The sequence below is a fragment of the Hydractinia symbiolongicarpus genome, chromosome 13 (genome assembly GCF_029227915.1).
Source record: "Hydractinia symbiolongicarpus strain clone_291-10 chromosome 13, HSymV2.1, whole genome shotgun sequence".
Lineage (NCBI taxonomy): Eukaryota > Metazoa > Cnidaria > Hydrozoa > Anthoathecata > Hydractiniidae > Hydractinia > Hydractinia symbiolongicarpus.
The window spans coordinates 6,298,690-6,318,556 of NC_079887.1; the positions used below are offsets into that span (position 1 = coordinate 6,298,690).

Consider the following 19,867-nt stretch of genomic DNA (forward strand, 5'->3'; position numbering starts at 1 on the left):
CCACGCATGCGCGTACCTAATAAAATTTTATAAACACTGGCAGCTTGTGCGATGGACTCTCTATAACTCGAACAGCCACACGGGGAATCGGAAACCGTTCGAGTTATAGAGAGGTTTGGGTAATAGAGAGTTTTTGTATAAATTTTGTATAAAAGACAAATTAAGCATGAATGGGGACGAAATATTTCTTCGTAAAAGATAAAATCTTAACCTTGTAGGCTAAGAACAGACTGAATAAAAAAATGCAAATATTTTATCTCAAAGATTTATTCTTGGGAAGAAAAGAAATCCGAAATTGGATTTTGTTATCTTGCATAAAGGACATCTTTTTACACAGTTTGATTTAACTCCTTTAGTGATTGCATCATTGCCTCCGCGAGTTTGAAAAGAGACTGAAGTCTTCAAGAACACTTATAGCTTTCCGCACTTCTTAGTTTGTTGCTTTGGTTACTATATTCTTCATACTCTTCGTAGTTACTTTCTTCATCCTCTTTGTTTTTTTCTTGGGTTCAGTTACTTCAACAATCATATTAGCAGTTGTTAGTCTGTCATGCGATGTGGTTACTTCGATGTCCACATATTCGCCGGTTGAGATGTCAGTGTCGCTTTGGTCGTCAGCAAACTTTTCTTTAAAACTGATAAATTAGCATTCACAGTCTAAATAACGTCTTCTTTTTCATCTTGCACATGTAGATATGAAACATTCAAATCAGTTAAAACTCTATTTATGTTTACAAAACCAAAACAGTGCAAAAAAACTGCTTGTGTAATAAAAAGTTCTAAATACATGTTGCAACGTTCAAGTTATAGAGAGGAAAGTAGGTGAGTAAGTAAGTAAATACCCGAAGAGACCAAAAAAACGTTCGGGTTAAGGAGAAATTTGAGTGATAGGGGTTTGAGTAATAGAGAGTTTTTTATGAGAGTTTATTAAGAAATTCCCACCGTGCCAGCTAAATTGTTCGAGTTAAGGAGAGATTCAAGTTATAGAGGTTTGAGTTATAGAGAGTCCAATGTATATACATCAGATCATGTGTAACACAGTTCTGTTACTCATGACATATATGAATTAAAAGAAGTAGTTCAAGTAATGTCTCTAGGTCTACATGCAGTTCATCAACATGACTTTGTATCACATACACAATGTCAAGATGTACTTGACATGAATTTCAAGATGTACTTGACATGAAGGAAAGCAAAGTACTTTGTAATGTGTCGATATCTGGTCTCATTATATTGCGTATTTCTTCAACATGAAAAGCCATGCAATGTAAACTGGACCTAATATTATAATTGTATAAAATCGATCGACAGTGCTCTTGCCATATCGTAAAAATTCTTGACATTTGACATGCACATAGAAGAAGCATCAGAAATTTTGAGAACGTTAAAGCAGTAGTACTGAGAGTGTTTCATTCCACAAATAATGCAAGTAATTTGTAATTTAAAACAAGACACTAATTAAGTTGGCAGTCAAGCAGAAACAGAAATATAATACAACAAAGTAACAAAATAATTCTCACGATACATTAATTTCACTAAAAATGATTTTTAAAGATTTGTTTCTCAACTTATTTAACTTTTCAGCATGACTAACTCCATTTGGTGCGTGGTTTCTTAAAAATATTATGACCGGAGTAGTGGAGTGGATTGCTCCCCAGTAACTTTTACAATTGAATCAAACTTGAAAGTTGTAGCATCTTATAAAACCAAACTAGGTCATAAAAGGAACAATACGCCAACATTAAATTTTGGATGATGGTAACACTTTTACTGGAGAGCTGAGATAAATCTACATTTACTTAAGTTATAGAAAAAATTTAACTTTCTGTTGGAAGTTTCTGATTACTAAGTAAAAGTTGTTTTACAAGTCTTCCGGTTTTTACAATTCTGGGTAATCGGGTTTGTTACATGTTCGAAACTTTGTAAAAAAAAAAATTGATAAATTAAATTAATTTTGTAAGTTTAAAGTTCAAAGATTATTCCTAACGGAAGTTATAAGCGAATTTTAGGATATCATGGACATTTAACTACACTACACGTGTCGAAAAATACTCAATATTTAAGTCACTGGGAGGTATGGGACCTGAAATTTGCCAGATAGGTGTCTAATAGTAAATATGAAATCATCATTCATCCTCATTCTCGGCTTAACGTCCGTTTTCCATGCTAGCATGGGTTGGACGGTGTATATTAATGACCCTCTTCCAATCTGATCTAGACTGTGTTAGATCTAAACTCAACTTCCTCTGTAGCAAGTCTGTCCTTATAACCTCCTGCCAAGTCTTTCTCGGTCTGCCTCTGGGCTTTGCCTTAAGAACAATCAAGTCTCTACACTTTCTTACCCAATTATCCTCCTCCATTCTTTCCAAGTGCCCCAGCCAATTCAATCTTCTTATCTGGATAACATCTTTAATTCTACGGAGACTTAGCCTGCTTCTTAGCTCATCTGAACTGTCTCTCAGACTGGCGTTACACATCCACCTAACCATTCTCATACCATTCCTTTCTAAACGGTCAAGATCTTCACTGCCCATGTCTCACTACCGTACAACATAACACTTCTTACACAGGCCTCATACAACCTACCTTTTACCTCAATTGACAGGACTCTGCTAGTCAATAAAGGAAGTAACTCTCTGAACTTTTTTCAAGCAGAACATATCCTGCAAGTAACACTTCTTTCAACACCCCCTTCACTGCACTCCAACATATCATCTAATTAACAAAAGTAAGAAAAAAAAGTAGGAAAGTAGGCAAACATAAATTGAAATTAAAAATCAAAACAACGTCAGCATTAGTTTTTTTCTTTTACGTATTTACCTTTTTTCATATTTTCGTTAGTTGCTGTGCTACGTTTTGTTGTCATATGACTTGTTCATCTCAGAATTCTATTTTGGAAAAGCAACACAATTATTAATGGGACATGAGGCTGATTTTCACAAAGGTACCTGAGGAGAAGTATGAATTCACCTCAATTTATTACTTTAATTTAGCTTCCTACAAATCTTGCTTCTTTTTTTCCAATTTAGCGTAAGGAAAAAAAGAAAAATTTTTGAGTCAATACTGACTGCAATCATAAGACGGGGGCGCCAGTAAATAAAAAAATGTGCTTAAGTGTTTCTACAGTTTTTAATGTCGTGAGTTTATCAATCAAAATTTATTGACTCCGTGACGGGCATTTGGTGCGCAATTCAAAAACAGTCACAATTAGCTATCAATACCTTTACACGCTTTCGCTTACCCTTCATTCGCCGACTTCAAGTATATTTCTATCCTGCAAGTCAGTAGGCTGTGTTTTATTCAACTGACCATTAGTTTTTGAACTTTTATTAAAACTTATTCCGCAAAATGGCATAACTAAACGTGTACTTTAGCTGCACACGAGAGAAGGACAGGCGTGAAGAATATTTTTGAAAAATATGGTGCATCTTACATGACAAACCATGTGTTTTATTTAACCCGAAATTACAACTCAATGTTGAAATTTTCATGTCAGATAAGTGTTTTTGCCCAGAATCTTTACAATCACTTCACCCTTTATTTTTTTAGCCACTATTACGGGAAAGTTTTTCTTAACAATATGTCAAGGTATATCTGTACTAAAACGCATTACGTATGTATGTGGTCACGGTGGATTGTTCGCCTTTTACTAGTAGTAAAAATATAAGAAATGGCATTTAGGTATTATTCAGCGGAACAGACTTGATTTTAGATTACGAAGAAGGCATTATTTTATCTTTCCTTATATGTAGCCATGTTGATGAAATATTTTTCGTTGTGTAAACAACATATTTTTGATTAAATTCCTCTTATAGACCTTGTCAAAATTAAAGAACTTGTTAAGAAACTTTTTCTGTTAAAGAAACTTCAGAATTGAAGAAACTTTTACAAGTTGACCATTGGCTTGATTTCTTATAAAAAAAGGTGGAATTTTAAAAGTTTTCAGCGCTCAATATTTCTTCCTGTCCTGTTACAATATTAAATATCTTAAATTTCATTGTAATGGACAGCATGGACGTTTATTAAAATTAATCAACGCTATATTTAAAAAAGAAAACTACGCAATCAAGCTGTCTCTAATTAGAAACTAACAATGCATACTGCTGCTAATTATGTCACACAGGATATTAATTTGATGATCGCCATGACAATTCTTTCAACAACACAACGTAATTAGTCTTATTGTAATATTTTCTTTCAGCATTTCTCTTCAAACCTATTATGGATGTACAATGCTTAATGACGTTTTTTTCAAGATAATTTCTTTTATAAATGTTACGATTCCAGTTGGATAAAGAACTAGTTTAAAATTCAAACAACATAGTCACAGCGAGATTATATTTTTTGTGGAAATAAGCTAACACAAAAATATGTCAGCTTGGAAAGTGACGCTGTCAAAAACTGTCATTACACACCCGAGGTGGGTTTCTTATGTCTTTTAAATGTGTTTATGTGTTTTAAAATATATTTACATGTTTCTCATTTAGCTATATTTTTATTTCATGCTGATTTTGAATTTTCTGCTTCCCTGTAACAACTTACATGAATAGTGGTTTTACTTTTGATAACATACATATATAAAACTCCAGGAGTCAACTTTGACTTTTTTTGCCGATACATAACTAAAGCTAGTATTTTAAAATGCTGATATATATCTAGGGAACGCTCGTCTTCGACATCTTCCTCCTCTTCGTCTACCTCGTCTACTTCGTCTACACCATCAGTGACGTCTTCATCATCAGTGACGTCACAGTCAACCACAACGTCCAAAGTGCCGATGAGGATTGCGTATCAAAAAATAACTGTTGGGCACATGCGACCGAGTAGGAACGGCGTTAATGAGAAACCTTTGGCTTATATATCTTCAACATTGGGAATCTTTTGATTAGATGCCAATGATCTTGGGAAGCTAGGAAAAGACATGTTAACAACAAAAAGCAACAAAACAGAGAACTTCGTATTGCAATTTTTAAAGATATTTTCAATTTTTTATTAAAACATGTAAATATAAATATATTATATGCTTTATATGGATACTTTTTAAAAAATAAATAAATAAATTTCATTAATCATATGCAGTTAATCTTATGGTTTCTAAGTAACATTATATAATCTTGTTTGTCCCGCCTTAGTGATTTTTTTAACGATTACATCGGTTATCGCATAAAACATAGTCATAGAAAATGACTATGAGAAAAACTAAAGATACTTACAGTTATCGAAGATACTACGAAAACACGTTCTAACAAATTTTTGCATATCACAAGGAACAAAAACTTGAATGAACACATAATAATACATCTTATAAGTTTTTTTAATATGTTTACGTAATTAAAAGACATTCCTTAATCAAGCCAGCATGTTCTATGCTGGGCTTGTGTTTAAAAGCTCAACTATACCGATTTGATTTCTAAAGAACACGACGTATAAGCGCTGTGCAAAATAAATGTTGCCGAAGTTATTTACCCTACAACATAAATTCCATGTTTATACAGTATTCTCTCCAATTAACGGACACTCTAAAAGGCGGACACCTCTGATTAGCGGACACTTTGGTTATACACCGGCCGTTTTCTAGTTAAAGTCTCATAAAAAACTTTCCAAAAAGCGGACATTCTAATTAGTAGACAACAATTTTTGCACCAAAATGCAAAAACGACTTTTTTTCTCTCCAGTTAGCTAACAGTCCAAAAAAATCAAAAGTGGGCAAAGAAAAATAGACAAAAATGAAAAGTTTTCTAACATTTCAAACAATTTTGATGAAAAGTTTGAAAATTGTGGCCCATAATATGGCGTACTCCAAGAGTTTTCCCAAAAAAAGTGAGACAGGGGCTTTTTTAGACACTTTTTTTTGTTATAGATTATAAGAGAAGTCCCCCTCTCCTTATGTATTGAAGTCAAAATGTGAGCAATAAAGATCAATATATTATGCCCATATTGTTAATTAGAAAACGAATAACAGGCTAGAGGAGGAATAAGGGAAAAAATAGTGAATTGAATTGCTAGCTAGCTGTATTTAATAATGCAACTCGTTTTGGATAATGCCTCTAAATGCTACTTACCTGTCTGTCACGTAGGCTAATTTTATGCGAAAAAAAATAAACGAAATGGCACTGTATGGAAAATGTACGACAGTCAAAATTGTGACACTAGGACGTTTTTTCTTTTTTTGCGGTCATGTAAGGACAAAATAAAATTGAAAATATTTTATGTCTTTTCGAAAGCAAGGTAACACCTTTGCTACGGCCAAATGTTGTTTATTTTACGTAAATTTACTTGTTTTCTTGAGTTTAAAACCTTTTTTAGAACCTTCTTTTGTTTGGAGCCTTTTTTTTACCTCTTTATTAAAAAGATGCGAGAAAAAAAGGGCTGGTCCGACGCCATATTAGCTTGTCCTATATGGGCTAACTATAGTTTTTTGTGTGATAAGAAAGTCGCTGGATCTATTTTTATTTTTAAAGTCTCGTAGTTTATCCTTTTGTCCCTTTTCTTAATTTTTTAAATCAGGAAGGGCTGTGTCTTACAAGTGGTTTAGGTTTTTAAAGCATTTGAACCCCGTGTTGCTTATAAGATGTTGCTTGTAAAGAAAAAATATCGTGGAATAATTGCAAATTTGATTTGCCATAGTATAAAATTTATTACGTATTATTTTTCAACGCTCAGAAGAAGCTTTACCCATTTAAGATATGTATTATATTACGCATTTCCCCTCTTAACGAGAATTATTTCATACAAGTTTCATATTATACACACGTTCCATACACTACTTAAAAGTAGCTTTATATAGTTTTATATAGTTTTATATAGTATTGAAGAGTAGCTTTATTACTATTTGTATTTCGCTCTAAATATTTCTTGACTTTGACTGCCAGTGACTGCTAAATTATTCGCTACTCTTTCTAATTCTTGTTGAAGTTGTAAAATGTCTGCTTGCAAATTCTCCATGTTTTTATGTAAAGTTTCTTGAAAATCTGACTTGATTGTCTGCAACAGGACAAATTCTTCGAGTTCGTCTATAAAAATCAATTTAATAATATAAGATAAATGAAAGAAATTTCTGTGTTTTATGTGGAGAAATAAAAATAAAAAATATAAAGGGTTTGAGGCAAAATATAGATATATAAACTAACAACTAATTCGCCGGAATGCGCGTAGATGAAAAAACAGTTACTTCAACATATATCTTTTAAATTAATTTTATAGAACTTCTGTTAACAATAGGTAGTAGTGATCTATTGTTAGCATCGTCTATCAATGTCAAAATTGCTATTATCATTTAGTTGTGTAAAAAGAGATTTTAGATCACATCCGTAAAAGAAAACTCGCGTTGGAACCAAATTATAGACAATTATATTAAGTAAAGATAAATATCTCCTATAACATAGGTGTAAATACGATGCAGTACCATAGAAAGCAGATGGGCAAGAAAATAAGGGCATGGGCAGGAACATAAAAAATGATATTGTTTTCCAGCTCTTTAAAAACTGATCCAGCAATCTAAAGAAAGAACATTCAACTCTCCGATATACAAGAAAGCCGAGCGGCTACACGGAACAACTATATTTTGACTCAACATTTTTATCTTTTCAAAAGAGAAATAATAAATAACTCGCGTTGGAACCAAATTATAGACAATTATATTAAGTAAAGATAAATATCTCCTATAACATAGGTGTAAATACGATGCAGTACCATAGAAAGCAGATGGGCAAGAAAATAAGGGCATGGGCAGGAACATAAAAAATGATATTGTTTTCCAGCTCTTTAAAAACTGATCCAGCAATCTAAAGAAAGAACATTCAACTCTCCGATATACAAGAAAGCCGAGCGGCTACACGGAACAACTATATTTTGACTCAACATTTTTATCTTTTCAAAAGAGAAATAATAAATAACAAGGAATTATTTTTACCACTCCAGCTTTTATTTAAAAAAGACTTTATGCGAAAAGATAATATAAGGGAAAAATGATGCGGAAAAAGTAATTCTTTGCTTAGTTGCATGTTTTTTCTTTAATTTTTATTAAAAAGAAAATGAAACGGTAACCATTTCATCATTTGAACGCATGGAGACTTCCTTGGATCTAATTAACAGCAGCAACAAAAGAAGATTTGAAACAATCGCTTTAGTCATAATAACCCAACCCATTCTAGAAACTGCGTGTTCCATAGTTAAGGAACCAAGTATCACCATCCAGGACAACAGAATTTTCAGAAGAAAAATCGACAGGCGTGATCGTGTGCTAAAAGGCGTGATCAGGTGACTAAAAAGCGTGATCATGTGACTAAAAGGCGTGATCATGTGACTAACATAGAAAGAAAGAAAAATAATTAGTTAATAAACACATTAATTTATTTCCATTATGGGGAGGAATAAATAAAACACGACTTCTTTTTTATTCTCTATCATTGAGTTGGTGTATCTTTACGATATCATGATGTTTGTACTACTGATGAAGTCCTGGTCGTACTCGTACTAAGCCTAATTGGCTTAAAAAGCCCAGAAGAGAGGGGAGTTACCTACTTTATTGCCAGAAATGTTAGCGGGAGCAAACTTTGGTGGTTCCGCGTTTTTTCAAAAAATTGCGAAATTGAATCCAGTGAATTACCATGTTATTTCTCGATACGCAAAAATGAATTATACGAAACTGTTACAAAGTCTTGACCTGCTAAAAAAGTTTTCGCAAAATTTTAGAAGGTGGTAGACTAACTAAAATTACTAAAGCTTATGTTCCACTATTTTAGACTTTTTACGGTTTCGGAATATAAGCCATGAAGTATATAAATGTAATAATATATAATTCGGACTAAATGACGCCATCCAAATTTTTTTATCCTAATTTCCACCAATGTGCTATTTGTGCCAAATATTGTGGCAATACAATGCCTCTTTTCTAACTTTCAAAGGGGTAGGTTTCTTACTTAGTCCCAAAAAGCCTAGGTACGAATGGCGTTCAAATTTGACAGGTATACAAGTAAATACTCTAGCATATCAAGTAAGGAGTTACACAACAAGGAATGCAACATCACATCGACTTTTGCGTACATAGTCAAGCTAGCACGCACTTTACTGAAAACAGTTCATTACCTTTTTTTAATGGTTTCTTCAAAAATAATTTTTCTCTCAAAAAACCGATCGCACACAATGTCACCATGGTTATACTAAGTGATATTAAAATAACTCGTAAATTCACGGTTGATGGTGAAAGCAAACTTTGCGAACTTTCCTCTATTGTAGAAATTGTGAAATTCGTCTAAACATAAATGCTCATGATATTATATTTCAAGTGAGTGATTTTGCAAACAACATACAGCCAGGTAGATTTTGCGAGAGCGACACTGTATACAATGACGGAGCAAGCAGGTATTATAAACTTAACAAGCTTTTTTTCTTTAGCCCTTCAGTACGTAAAGCTTGGCTTAGGAACTGTGCTTTACACAGAGATTTTTCAAGGGGAAATGTCATTTGGTGGGAAAAACGTGTCCGTGTTATAAAGTGTCAGCGATATAACTGTCCGTCTTATAGAAATTCTTGTGAGAGTTTGACCTGAAATAAGTCCGTCCCAAGGAATAGTGTCCGTTATATAGTTGTGGCCGCTTTAGACCATGTCCGCTTTAGAGAGATTCCACTGTAATATACTTACCCTGAGAGGAGGTAACAGTTTCCGAATGTTATCATAAATTTCACCCTGCGTGCCCAGTACATGCTGAGTCAAGCAATTCCTTAACTTTACGGTTCGTGTCCGCAACACGGCACCATAAGCGCTTACATCCTCAATTACTGTCTGAATTCTGTAGTTTTTGAAATGTTCTTGGTAATAACTGGCTGTAAATATTTCGATTATTCCACCAGTAAGATCTTTATGCACTTTCAGCGCATGTATAAATTGAGAAACATCAGTGTAAGCTAAACAAAATATTTCGTATTTAAGTTTTCATTTTCCACATTATTTTGGAGAAGAGGTGGCTCGTGGATAAATCCTCTTTGTTGCCCGTCCTTTATTTACCGCATTTAGTGTGTCTCGCTATGTAAACGGGTATTATAATATAGCAACCTCGTCTCCAGGGCATCTTGTATCTCTTCTAACATTGGACAGCGATGCGATCGTCCCGAGATAAAAAAAGAGACAACAGGCGCTGGGAACGAGGTATTATAATACAGATGTTTAACTAGTCTCTTCATGTGTGAGTTATAAAAAAGAAATATATGTAGAAATAGCTAGAGTGGGCGTGTTAAGGTAGCTAAAGTGGCCGTGTAGAGGTAGCTAGAATAGGCGTGTTAAGGTGGCTAGAGTGGGCGGCAAAAGGTAGCTAGAATGGACGTGTTGTGGTACCTAAAGTGAGCGTGTACAGGTAGCTAAGATTCCAATGAAAAGGTTACAAACATCTTACCACATCTTATCGCGAAATTAATTAAAATAACGAAACTGAACTAATTTCCGTGTAAATATATAATGTAGTTTTTGTCCTGGCGGCGTTTCATATGTCCAGGGTTTTTAAGGAGAACCTTACTAAAAATAATACCTTCTGGATAACCGTTCTTCTGCACGATTACTTTATGTTCTTGTGATCCTCTGATTACTCCAATCTACACAAAAAAAAACATACAATATATCATTTCCTAATAAATGATCGTCTCTCGTAGTTTACAGTTAAAATTTTCCAACTTTTTTTCTGAAAGTGGAGAAAAAACTAGTTACGAGAAAACAGGGAATGGCAGCAGAGGGAAATCAATTTATTTTTAGTTTGACGTGGAATTGCCTTTTCTTTCCATCATATTAATGTGAAAGCACGACCTATCCGCAAGCACAATCACCCCGAAGCGATATCTATCCGCAAGCATAGTCACTTCAGAGCGATATCTATCCGCATGCACAATCATTTCGGAGCGATATCTATCCGCAAGCACAATCATTTGGAAGCAATATCTATCCGCAAATGCAATCATTCCGGAGCGATATCCATCCGCAAGCGCAATAATTCCGGAACGATATATATCTGCAGCATACTTGTTCCGAAGCGATATCTGTCTGCAAGCACAATCACTTTGGAGCGATATTTATCCGCAAGCACAATTATCCTGGATCTATATCTATCCGCCAGCACAATCATTCCTGAGCAATGTATATATATATATATCCGCAAAGTATGAACATGGTCTGATGACGCTCTTTTTTCCTGATAATGGCTATAAGAACTCAAGCTACAAAACAGCTCATTTCGCGCAGACGAAAACAAATAAACATCAGAAGTTATAATAGAAAAGCAAGTGAAGAAAACGCACCTCTGATCCAGCGATATCTAACTCAGCACTGAAGCATTCTGACACAAGAACTGACGTCACTGTTGCTGTATACGCTGCTATAGCAACACTGCTGCATAGCAACCACATGTAACAAATAATTCGACTGAGTAATCGAGTGGGTAAAATATCTCCGTATCTATAGGAAAAACATGCACGAAATGGTCATATAGGAAATAAATTTGTAAATTTCTCTATATTCTTCAATTTTTGCAAATATTCTAACGTAACAAAGTTCAAAAATTTAAATGGTAAATAATTACATTTGAGCGATTACTAAATATAGATTATGAGGTTAAGGTCATGCTTTATTTTTATACTAAGCATGTTTTATTCTAGTGTGAACCCTCCTAAGAGGTTCTTTAGCCACTTTGCTGTCCCTTAACATTAAAAAGTTTCTCTTTTGTTAAAGCTTCGAATATTGCAAACAAAAGCGTTTAATATGACGTTAACGTGACGTTTAATGTGACGTTCGTTAGTTATACCATGGATACAAACAGTTGGTTTATCTAGTAACAAATTCTCAAATGTCGTTTCCATTGATCACGAGTTTCGGTAGATTTTTGTTTTGCTAAAGTTCTTTACATATGTTTAATTTTGACGAAACAGCAAATCGGTCAACCATAACTCAACCAGATCTTGTTTCAGTAACAAAGGAGAAGTAAAATCTGGAGAGTATAGAAGAAAGATATCAACGGGAGAGAAAATGAAAAAGCAACCAGGAAGCCACCCTCACGGATGCTAAGACAGATCTTGATTAAGGAACGAGAGTAAAATAAAATCTTGAGAGCATAGAAAAAAAATATCAAGAGGAAGAATAATGAAAAAAGCCTCCGAGAAGCCGCCCTCTCGGATGCTAAAACAGATCCTGATCAAGGACAGGAATTGAAATAACATTTGAAAAGTACAGGGGGACGATATCAACGATAGAGAGATAATGAAATCGCATCCGAGAAACCGCTGTCTCGGATGCGAAGAAAGATCTTGATCAAAGAACGAAAGTAAGTTAACATCTGAAGAGTATAAATAGACGATATCCACGGGAGACATTACGAAAAAACATCCAAGAAGCCGCCCTTTCGGATGTTAAGACAGATGCTGATCAAGGAACGGAATTGAAATAACATCTGGGTAGGACGGAATGACGATATCAACAAGAAACAAATAATGAAATTGCATTCGAAAAGCTGCTGTCTTGGATGCGAAGATAGATGTTGATCAAAGAATGAATGTGAGTTAACATCTGGAGGTTATAGAGAGACGATATCCACCGGAGAGATAGTGAAAAAACATATGAGAAACAGCCCTCTCGGATGCGAAGACAGATGTTGATCAAAGAATGAATGTGAGTTAACATCTGGAGAGTATAGAGAGACGGTATCAAGGGGAGACATAATGAAAATACATCCGAGAAGCCGCGCTCTTGGATGCTAAGACAGATCCTTATCAACGAACGGAATTGAAATAACATCTGGGAAGTACAGAATGACGATATCATCGAGAGGAAGATAATGAAATGCATCTGAGAAATCACCCTCTCGGATGCTAAGGCAGATCTTGAGCAAGTAAAAGAATTAAATTAACATGTGGAGAGTATGGAAGGATGACATTAACAAAAGAGATAGAGAAATTGCATCCGAGAAGCCTCCCTCTCGGTTGCGAAAACAAATATTGATTAAAGAACGAAAGTAAGTTAACACCTGGAGCGTAAAGAAAGACGATATCAACAGGAGATATAGTAAAAAAGCATTCCAGGTGTTCTCTGGGACGTTGTGGTAGATTGCTTCAGCAGTTAAATTGAAATAACTGGATCACAGAAAGAATATTAAATTTTGTTAAATAAGGAAGGTGAATTAATAACTGGATAATAGGAACCGAATTAAAGCAAGAAAGATAATAAAAGTGCATCCGAAAACGTTTTATCGGATACTAAATTAGAAATCGTGATTAAATACAAAAGCACAATGTTAGAGGTAAGTATAATTTATAAGATTTCTTTTAGATACTTTGAGGTGTTTTGAATTAACAAAAATGACAATTAATAAATTATCAGCAACGATAATCTAAGCAATAACAGTTTTTAATTTTTCTATTGATTCACTGACTGTTAAAGCTACTCGTCTTTACTAATATACAAGAGTAGTGTATAATCGTGACAGGTACTTTCTAAAGCCTTAATTTCTGACCTTTATTTCTTTAGAAACTCGCATCGAAAGTTTGCAGGAAATCAACTGGCAACATATTTAATTAATTGATTGATTGATCGAATATGGAAGTGAATAAAATTTCAAACGTTGTTCAAGTGACGACACATAATAGCGCATATTTCGAAAGTGCCACTACGAAGAGCCTTGTGCTTATTCACAACGAGACATCTTGTGCAATTGAATTCTTTTTCGATTATAACAATATTTTTTTTTCAATTATAACGATCTCAAGAAATAAAGGACACTCTTATCTCGACCCTTTTCTAAGTCAATATTTTTAATATTTTCTCGAATATTACTGATTGACTTGTTGACTGCAGAGTTTTGACTGTACCACCTATAGCTTAGTGGTAGAGCAGGACACCTTCAAATGTCTTGACGTAGGTTCGATTCCTACTTGGTTTTACAGTTGAAATTTTTGCATACCAGCCAGTTATGACGTAATACTGTGAGAAATTATTTTCTCCTTGTAATCTTTATGCCCCTTCGTCAAGTTGCGTGACACTTTTGTGTTTATGTTTACGTTGTAAAATTGTAAAAAGAAAGATAATTAGAAACAGGTACTTCTATTTTTTTTGCCACATTATTTGGAATCGTCTTTGTTTTGTTTGTTTTTGTTTTTTCTTATTATGATTCTAATTCAGTATGTAGAAAATAGCCCCACAATCGCTGCCCACTTTTAAAATGAAGGGGGTCCTGGTGCATTTAAAGCTCTTACTTAAACTACGAAAGCCGTGCAAATACAGAAATCGCTTAACTAGACAATCGTCTAAGACATCAATCCTATTTTCACTGAACGCTATTCAAAAAGAAAAGATTTTCACTTTTATAGTTGATGGCATGACTCGGTCGGGGTTTAAATTCGCGACCTTACACAGGCAGCGAACGCTCCACCACAAGGCAAGGTAATAAAACACTCAGATACTTGAATATCTTATTAAAAAATCGCTTTTATTATCAAGATATATGTGCCTATATGTCATTTATGTGCCTAAAAGCAATGTCACTTATATTCTGTGCGTCTTCGATTGGGGGGACTAGTTGTACACACAAAATTACTCGCTGTTATATACTTAATTCGAAATCTATTACGCCTAATCTAATATGTTTTGTATAAAAATATCAAAATTTGAGTAGGTTTGTCATTAACCCGATGTCTCCATTGTTTTAAACAATAGATCTGTTGTTTTGAATCCCGAAAGCCCGGCCGAAACTCTTACGGAGCATATTATTGGTAAAAAATGTGTAGGTACACTATTCTCACTTTCTTTTAGGCCTACCTACCCGAATACACCTTTCTTCTTGTTTTCCTTTTTTAGCAACCTTCAACACTCGTTAGAGTAACCGCTCCCACCCTTTTATTTATTTTAGTTATAATGTATCAACATACGTTTCTTTATAAGAATATAGGTTTGTAAGAATATCAGGCTGATCTTTTAGGAAAAAAACAATTTGCCTTTTGTTTAGAACAATAGAGATACACAAAAAGAAAGAAAGAAGAATAATGACCAGTCAGGTTGGAATTTTGATATTTTCATAGAAAACGCGTGTATACCGTGAAGCATCAAATTTTTCAAATCGTTGTCTTAAAAAATTTTTTTAACTACCGTTGTCGCCCTATTTTGCTCCTTCAAATTTGTGCAAACGTAGTGGCTACCTTTAGCCTGTTTTAATTTCTTTTTATGATCTCTTAAAAGTTCATTTAGTAAACGGCCAGGTTAACTTAACAGGTTTCAAAACCTAGCATTACTTTGGTCACAGGCCAAGTAGCATACACTACTTTGTTTTTCCAAGTGTAAATTTAACAAGTATTGGATGTGTCGCTATTGTGAATGTATTTTAGTTGCACCTTTTTAATAACGAGATAGTTTATGCAGCTTCTTGTTTGGAATAACGCGATTTTCTTTATAAGCTAAAATTTGTTTTGAAATTTAACATCAAAATGTGACGTCAAAGTTTTACTTTCCTTTAGAAATTAAAATCAAATCCAAATAGACGCTAAAGAAAAAGACGTTTTATTTTTTTTTATTTTTTTTTTATTTTTTTTTTTGTTTATTTATTTTATTTTTAAATTTAATTTAAAACTTAAAATGTAAAATTTTTATTTTATTTTTAAAAAAGTTGAATTAGGTTGGATATCTATCACGAGATCCTCCACCTCATTCTCCTTCTCCTCTGCCATTATATCAACAACCGTCCAACATAATTTTGCATTTCCCGGTAATAAATGAAAAGGATCTCCCAAGCAGTCAATGAACTTTCAATATCAAAATAGGCACTAAACTGTCAAACTGATAATATCTTCAATATTCCCGTCTCGTTCGTTCTCGTTCTATTCGTTGCACATATAAGATGATCAAAGGCGTAATTTTGAAAGTTGTGTTTATCTTTTGAATCTTTTGCTTTCCAAAAGGCTATGTTTACGTAAAACGCTTGTTGTGTTACGCTTCTTATAGATTAAACGCAACAAAAAATTTAATCTGACTTTAACTGTACTACTCTGATCTGTCTGATTGCTATATTTATATTCGCATCGGTTAAGATAGAACACTTTTAGGTGAGATGAAACACCTAAATGTTTATAACTTCTTCGTTATTTAAAAAACCATAAATTAAAAATATTGCTATAGAAAAGAAAGAAGCTACAACTAAGAACAATAATGACGTTTTTAACAGTCGTTATCACATATAAAGTTAGTTAGTTTAGCTCGTTATATTGGATTACACGCAAAACAGAATGCAAGTAGGTTTAAAGAGCAAGCTTGATATTATGCAACTTTTAAAATGGATCAGAGTGTAAATATGCAAAAATCTGGTATACGAAACAAAATAGAATAAGGGAAGACATATGAACTCTATAAAGCACCTGATTGGGAGCTATAATTTTAATTTCTTTTAGCTACCAATGTATAAATTAACATTCGTACCCGACAGTTGCCAAGGTAATGAAAGACCACCAGATTCCTTCCCATAACTCCTTCAGCATCTCCTTAAAACTTCTATCTTCACCATATTTCTGTGGCAGAATTTCAACAATCCAGAATGCCACTCCAACATTGATAACCCAAACAATGAGTAAGGATACTAGAGGAAGGCTAGCCACAATACTTTTTTTGATGGCTGCCCCAGCTGAACCTTTTCGAAGATTGTAAAGAACTGATCCTGGTGATTCCACTAAAGAAGGGAAAATACATATAAACACAACGATAATGCAGACTTGTGAGTTTTTAAAAGTAAATAAACATTTTTCAATTCATGATGTAAACACTAAGTTGTGCGAAATTTTAAGTATTTCACATGATAAGTAACCTTGCAGAATACTTACCAAGGCTTACAAATGGAAAAGCGAGAAAATTATCTTTATCAGGAGCTGTTCTGATTGGTAAGACAATATCCAAGGAGCTGTTGAGAGAATTTTCCACTAAAGTTATATATTCAAAAAACTGAGCAGAATAAACCAGAGTGACGTTGTTCCTGCAGCATTTCACTAAGCCTTTCTCTAAAATATCGACCACTGGCCCTGTTACTAAGTCTGCAGTCTCATTATATACAACGTACGGTGGGGTCTCTTTCCAGCCGATGTAGATTTCACCAGGACATTGGAAAAGCTTAGGAAGAGGACATCCAACTAAAAAAAATTAGAAAGATCACGCATACAATATTAACTCTATGATAGACTTTCCTGCATATTTTCCAACACAAAGCGTGACTGGTTTTGATCAAGTTTACTGAAAAATAATGTTGATAGATGCCTAGAAAATTGTGTTGGTGGCTATGTTGTAAGTTGCCAGATCTTGTGTCCTGATTATAACCTATTTAAATGTCAATTTCAAACGTGTCCAAAAGGTGTTGCTTTTTTGAAAAACTAACACAGACAAGAAAAATAAATTTTCCACCAAATGGAATACTAACCACAAACCAATTAGATTGTTCAAAACAGATAATTGCTGCACGCATGGCAATATAAAGACCATTCTCGTTCCCAGAATTCCCAAAGACCCCTGGGTTCGAGAATGCATAAAGATGTTTATATTTTTTTTTAGTGCAGGTTAATTGTTTAGAGGTGTATGTCTTTGAACATCCTACAAATTATTTTTTAGATCTATACAAGAACAACAAAATGACTCACCAAACACCACCAAGTTGACAAAGAGGAGAAATTTTATCATATCACTCTCGTGAAATGGTTATTCACACGCTATGTAATTTTGATGAACAATATACCGGGCCCACGTATCTTCATAAGAAAAAAAACGTCTGTTTTATTTCAATCTTTTTTATCGCATGTTTGTGCATATAAAAGCGAATGGTTATCTTTAAATAAAAATAACAACAGCTTTTTTAGTTTTTGTTGTTCAAAATGAAGTGATCGTTATTAATTTATGAACATAGCAACTTCGCTTCTTTTACACGAATCTATGTCTAAAATCTCTTGTGATATTTGTCCTCTCGTGGTAACCAGGAGAGGTAAAAAATTAATATTAAATGATATATTTTTTATTAGCAAGCGTCTTGTTTTTTATATTTATCTATTACTTATGTTCGTTTTTATTTTTGTTTATTTTTATATTTAACTTTTATACGTTTAATTTGATTTTTAGAAATACCTCGTGAGCTAAGCGCAAACAAGAAACAATCCTATTATCTAAAAAACGAACAAAACATCAGAAGAAATTCATTCAATCCCACTTAGTCTAAGTTCAAGCTACGTAAAATCCACAGCTTGGCAAAATGGAGACAGGAATATTCCATGGCTCCAGTGTGGGCTTTCAAACATGAATTTTAATGCTGTTTTTAACATAAGTTTTTCATTTCAAATTATTGTGACCATGAGAAACTTTCTTTTATACCTTACATTTATAATTTTCCTGCTTAATTCATGATATGTTATTTTAACAGGTTCTCAATGATAAGTCTAGTTATTTGTCTTCTGTGAGTTTCCTGGTCTACAAAGGTATTTAGTTAGATAGCATTATTACATATTTTTAATCTTGTAACAATTAAATTTATTGAATTTAATAATGTAACACTTTTCTACTTAATATACCTTTGTTTACGAAAAAAAAATACCGATCTAAAAATATATCTATCTAAAAAGACATTTTTGGAAAAAATCACGTAGTATGCCACGCCTCTTTTTAAGTGTGCTGTTTTATGATAGACTTAGTGTTACGGTAGCTTTAGGAGCGTTGAAATAGTTAGCAGCCTGGGTGGCTGAGACTGGATAAGTTACGAAATGCCTGCTACGATTTGCTACATTCAACTCGCGAGTTGTGCTTTACCTTCGGTTTTAATAAACTGAGTTGTTAATTACGAGTTGGTACAATAATTTGGACGTGTTTTTTAATATAAAATCCACGAGTTGCACCACAAATTTTACAAGTTGTTTTTAAAATCCGAGTTGAAAAAATATTAGGTAGCGAGTAAACATTAGCGTGCGCGTTACTTACGCTCTTTGACGTAAGTAACATGTGGTTTCAAAAATCGCGAATTAAGCGTTGTCGAATAATGTTTGGTTTGTGTTTTTCTTTTAAAAAGCATATCAGATTTTGAAAAAAAAATTGGGTTTTCTTTATTCTTGAACAACATCAAGATAGCTAAGAATAGATATCCACTGAGATAGCTAAAAAATAGATATTTAACGATGTAGCTAAGAAAAAATACCGAGATAGCTAAGAATGGAAGATATCTATCAGGAATAAATACGAAGATAGCTACTTAACGGAAAAGTAAATATAAATCCAAGTTTTCCGCGTAGAAATTTTAATAAAATTTATCACAACAATTTTATAATGTGAGCATCAGATTTTGCCGAAAAAAAAAATAACAAAAAAAGCGTCAGGCTTAAAATATTGTCTTTAGAAGGAAGAACAACCCGAGTCTGAAGAAATTTTACAGGATGTAAATACTTTTTCAAGGTAATAATTGTCTGCCATTGTTTCTCTATTTTTACTCGATGTTATAAATTATTAATATCTAACAGAATTCAAAAAAATATTGGATAGAATACTCTCAAATCCTTTTTTTTCGGTATACTTTCACAGCTGATGCTGCCGTCTTACAAAAAGCTGACATCAGCATAAGGTTAGATCTTGCTCATTCATAACTTGTGTCTTAATAAAGGACAAGTTTGTTTTACCATTAAGTCGCAAAAACTAAAAAAACAATAACTTTTGTGTTTTAAAGTTTGATTTTTTTGAGTGACATTTTTGGTCAATGTTTGTGTTGTGTTTAACAGAAGCCTGAACAGGCATACATTACCTTTTACATCAAAACTGACCTAAATTTTTATTAAACCAAAAAAGACGGAACAAAAAAAGGATGCCTCAAAAGAAAAAACAACTAGTGGTTGAAAAAAT

General features: G+C 33.5%; 2 protein-coding genes across 3 annotated transcripts; one reads left to right on the forward strand and one right to left on the reverse strand.

Moving 5' to 3' along the window:
• The first annotated feature begins 4,259 nt into the window (after positions 1-4,259).
• LOC130623380 (putative uncharacterized protein DDB_G0271974) lies at positions 4,260-5,074 on the forward strand. The gene is made up of 2 exons (XM_057438855.1): positions 4,260-4,420; positions 4,660-5,074. Exons 1-2 carry the CDS (start codon positions 4,371-4,373, stop codon positions 4,883-4,885), a joined length of 276 nt encoding a protein of 91 aa, XP_057294838.1. The 5' UTR covers positions 4,260-4,370; the 3' UTR covers positions 4,886-5,074.
• Positions 5,075-6,703: 1,629 nt separating this feature from the next.
• On the reverse strand, positions 6,704-17,941 carry LOC130623376 (uncharacterized). 2 transcript variants are annotated; one of them, XM_057438851.1, is made up of 8 exons: positions 17,638-17,941; positions 16,834-17,136; positions 16,436-16,682; positions 11,284-11,440; positions 10,524-10,587; positions 9,644-9,906; positions 9,088-9,161; positions 6,704-7,013 (listed from the first exon to the last, which is right to left on the reverse strand). In XM_057438851.1, exons 1-8 carry the CDS (start codon positions 17,675-17,677, stop codon positions 6,950-6,952), a joined length of 1,212 nt encoding a protein of 403 aa, XP_057294834.1. In that variant the 5' UTR covers positions 17,678-17,941; the 3' UTR covers positions 6,704-6,949. The 2 variants fall into 2 exon arrangements, with proteins under 2 accessions (XP_057294834.1, XP_057294833.1); XM_057438850.1 differs by having other exon boundaries at positions 9,088-9,253; positions 17,638-17,935.
• Between the last annotated feature and the right edge of the window lie 1,926 nt (positions 17,942-19,867).

Bases quoted from the DNA above. Each gene is read 5' to 3' on its own strand.
- LOC130623380 (XM_057438855.1), top strand. From the start codon at position 4,371: ATGTCAGCTTGGAAAGTGACGCTGTCAAAAACTGTCATTACACACCCG. The intron at 4,421-4,659 runs GTGGGTTTCTTA...ATATATATCTAG, and splicing joins ACTGTCATTACACACCCGAG to GGAACGCTCGTCTTCGACAT.
- LOC130623376 (XM_057438850.1), bottom strand. From the start codon at position 17,677: ATGATAAAATTTCTCCTCTTTGTCAACTTGGTGGTGTTTG. The intron at 16,683-16,833 runs GTAAGTATTCTG...TCCCTTCTTTAG, and splicing joins TTTTCCATTTGTAAGCCTTG to TGGAATCACCAGGATCAGTT. The intron at 11,441-16,435 runs GTACGAATGTTA...TTTTTCCTATAG, and splicing joins ATTACCTTGGCAACTGTCGG to ATACGGAGATATTTTACCCA.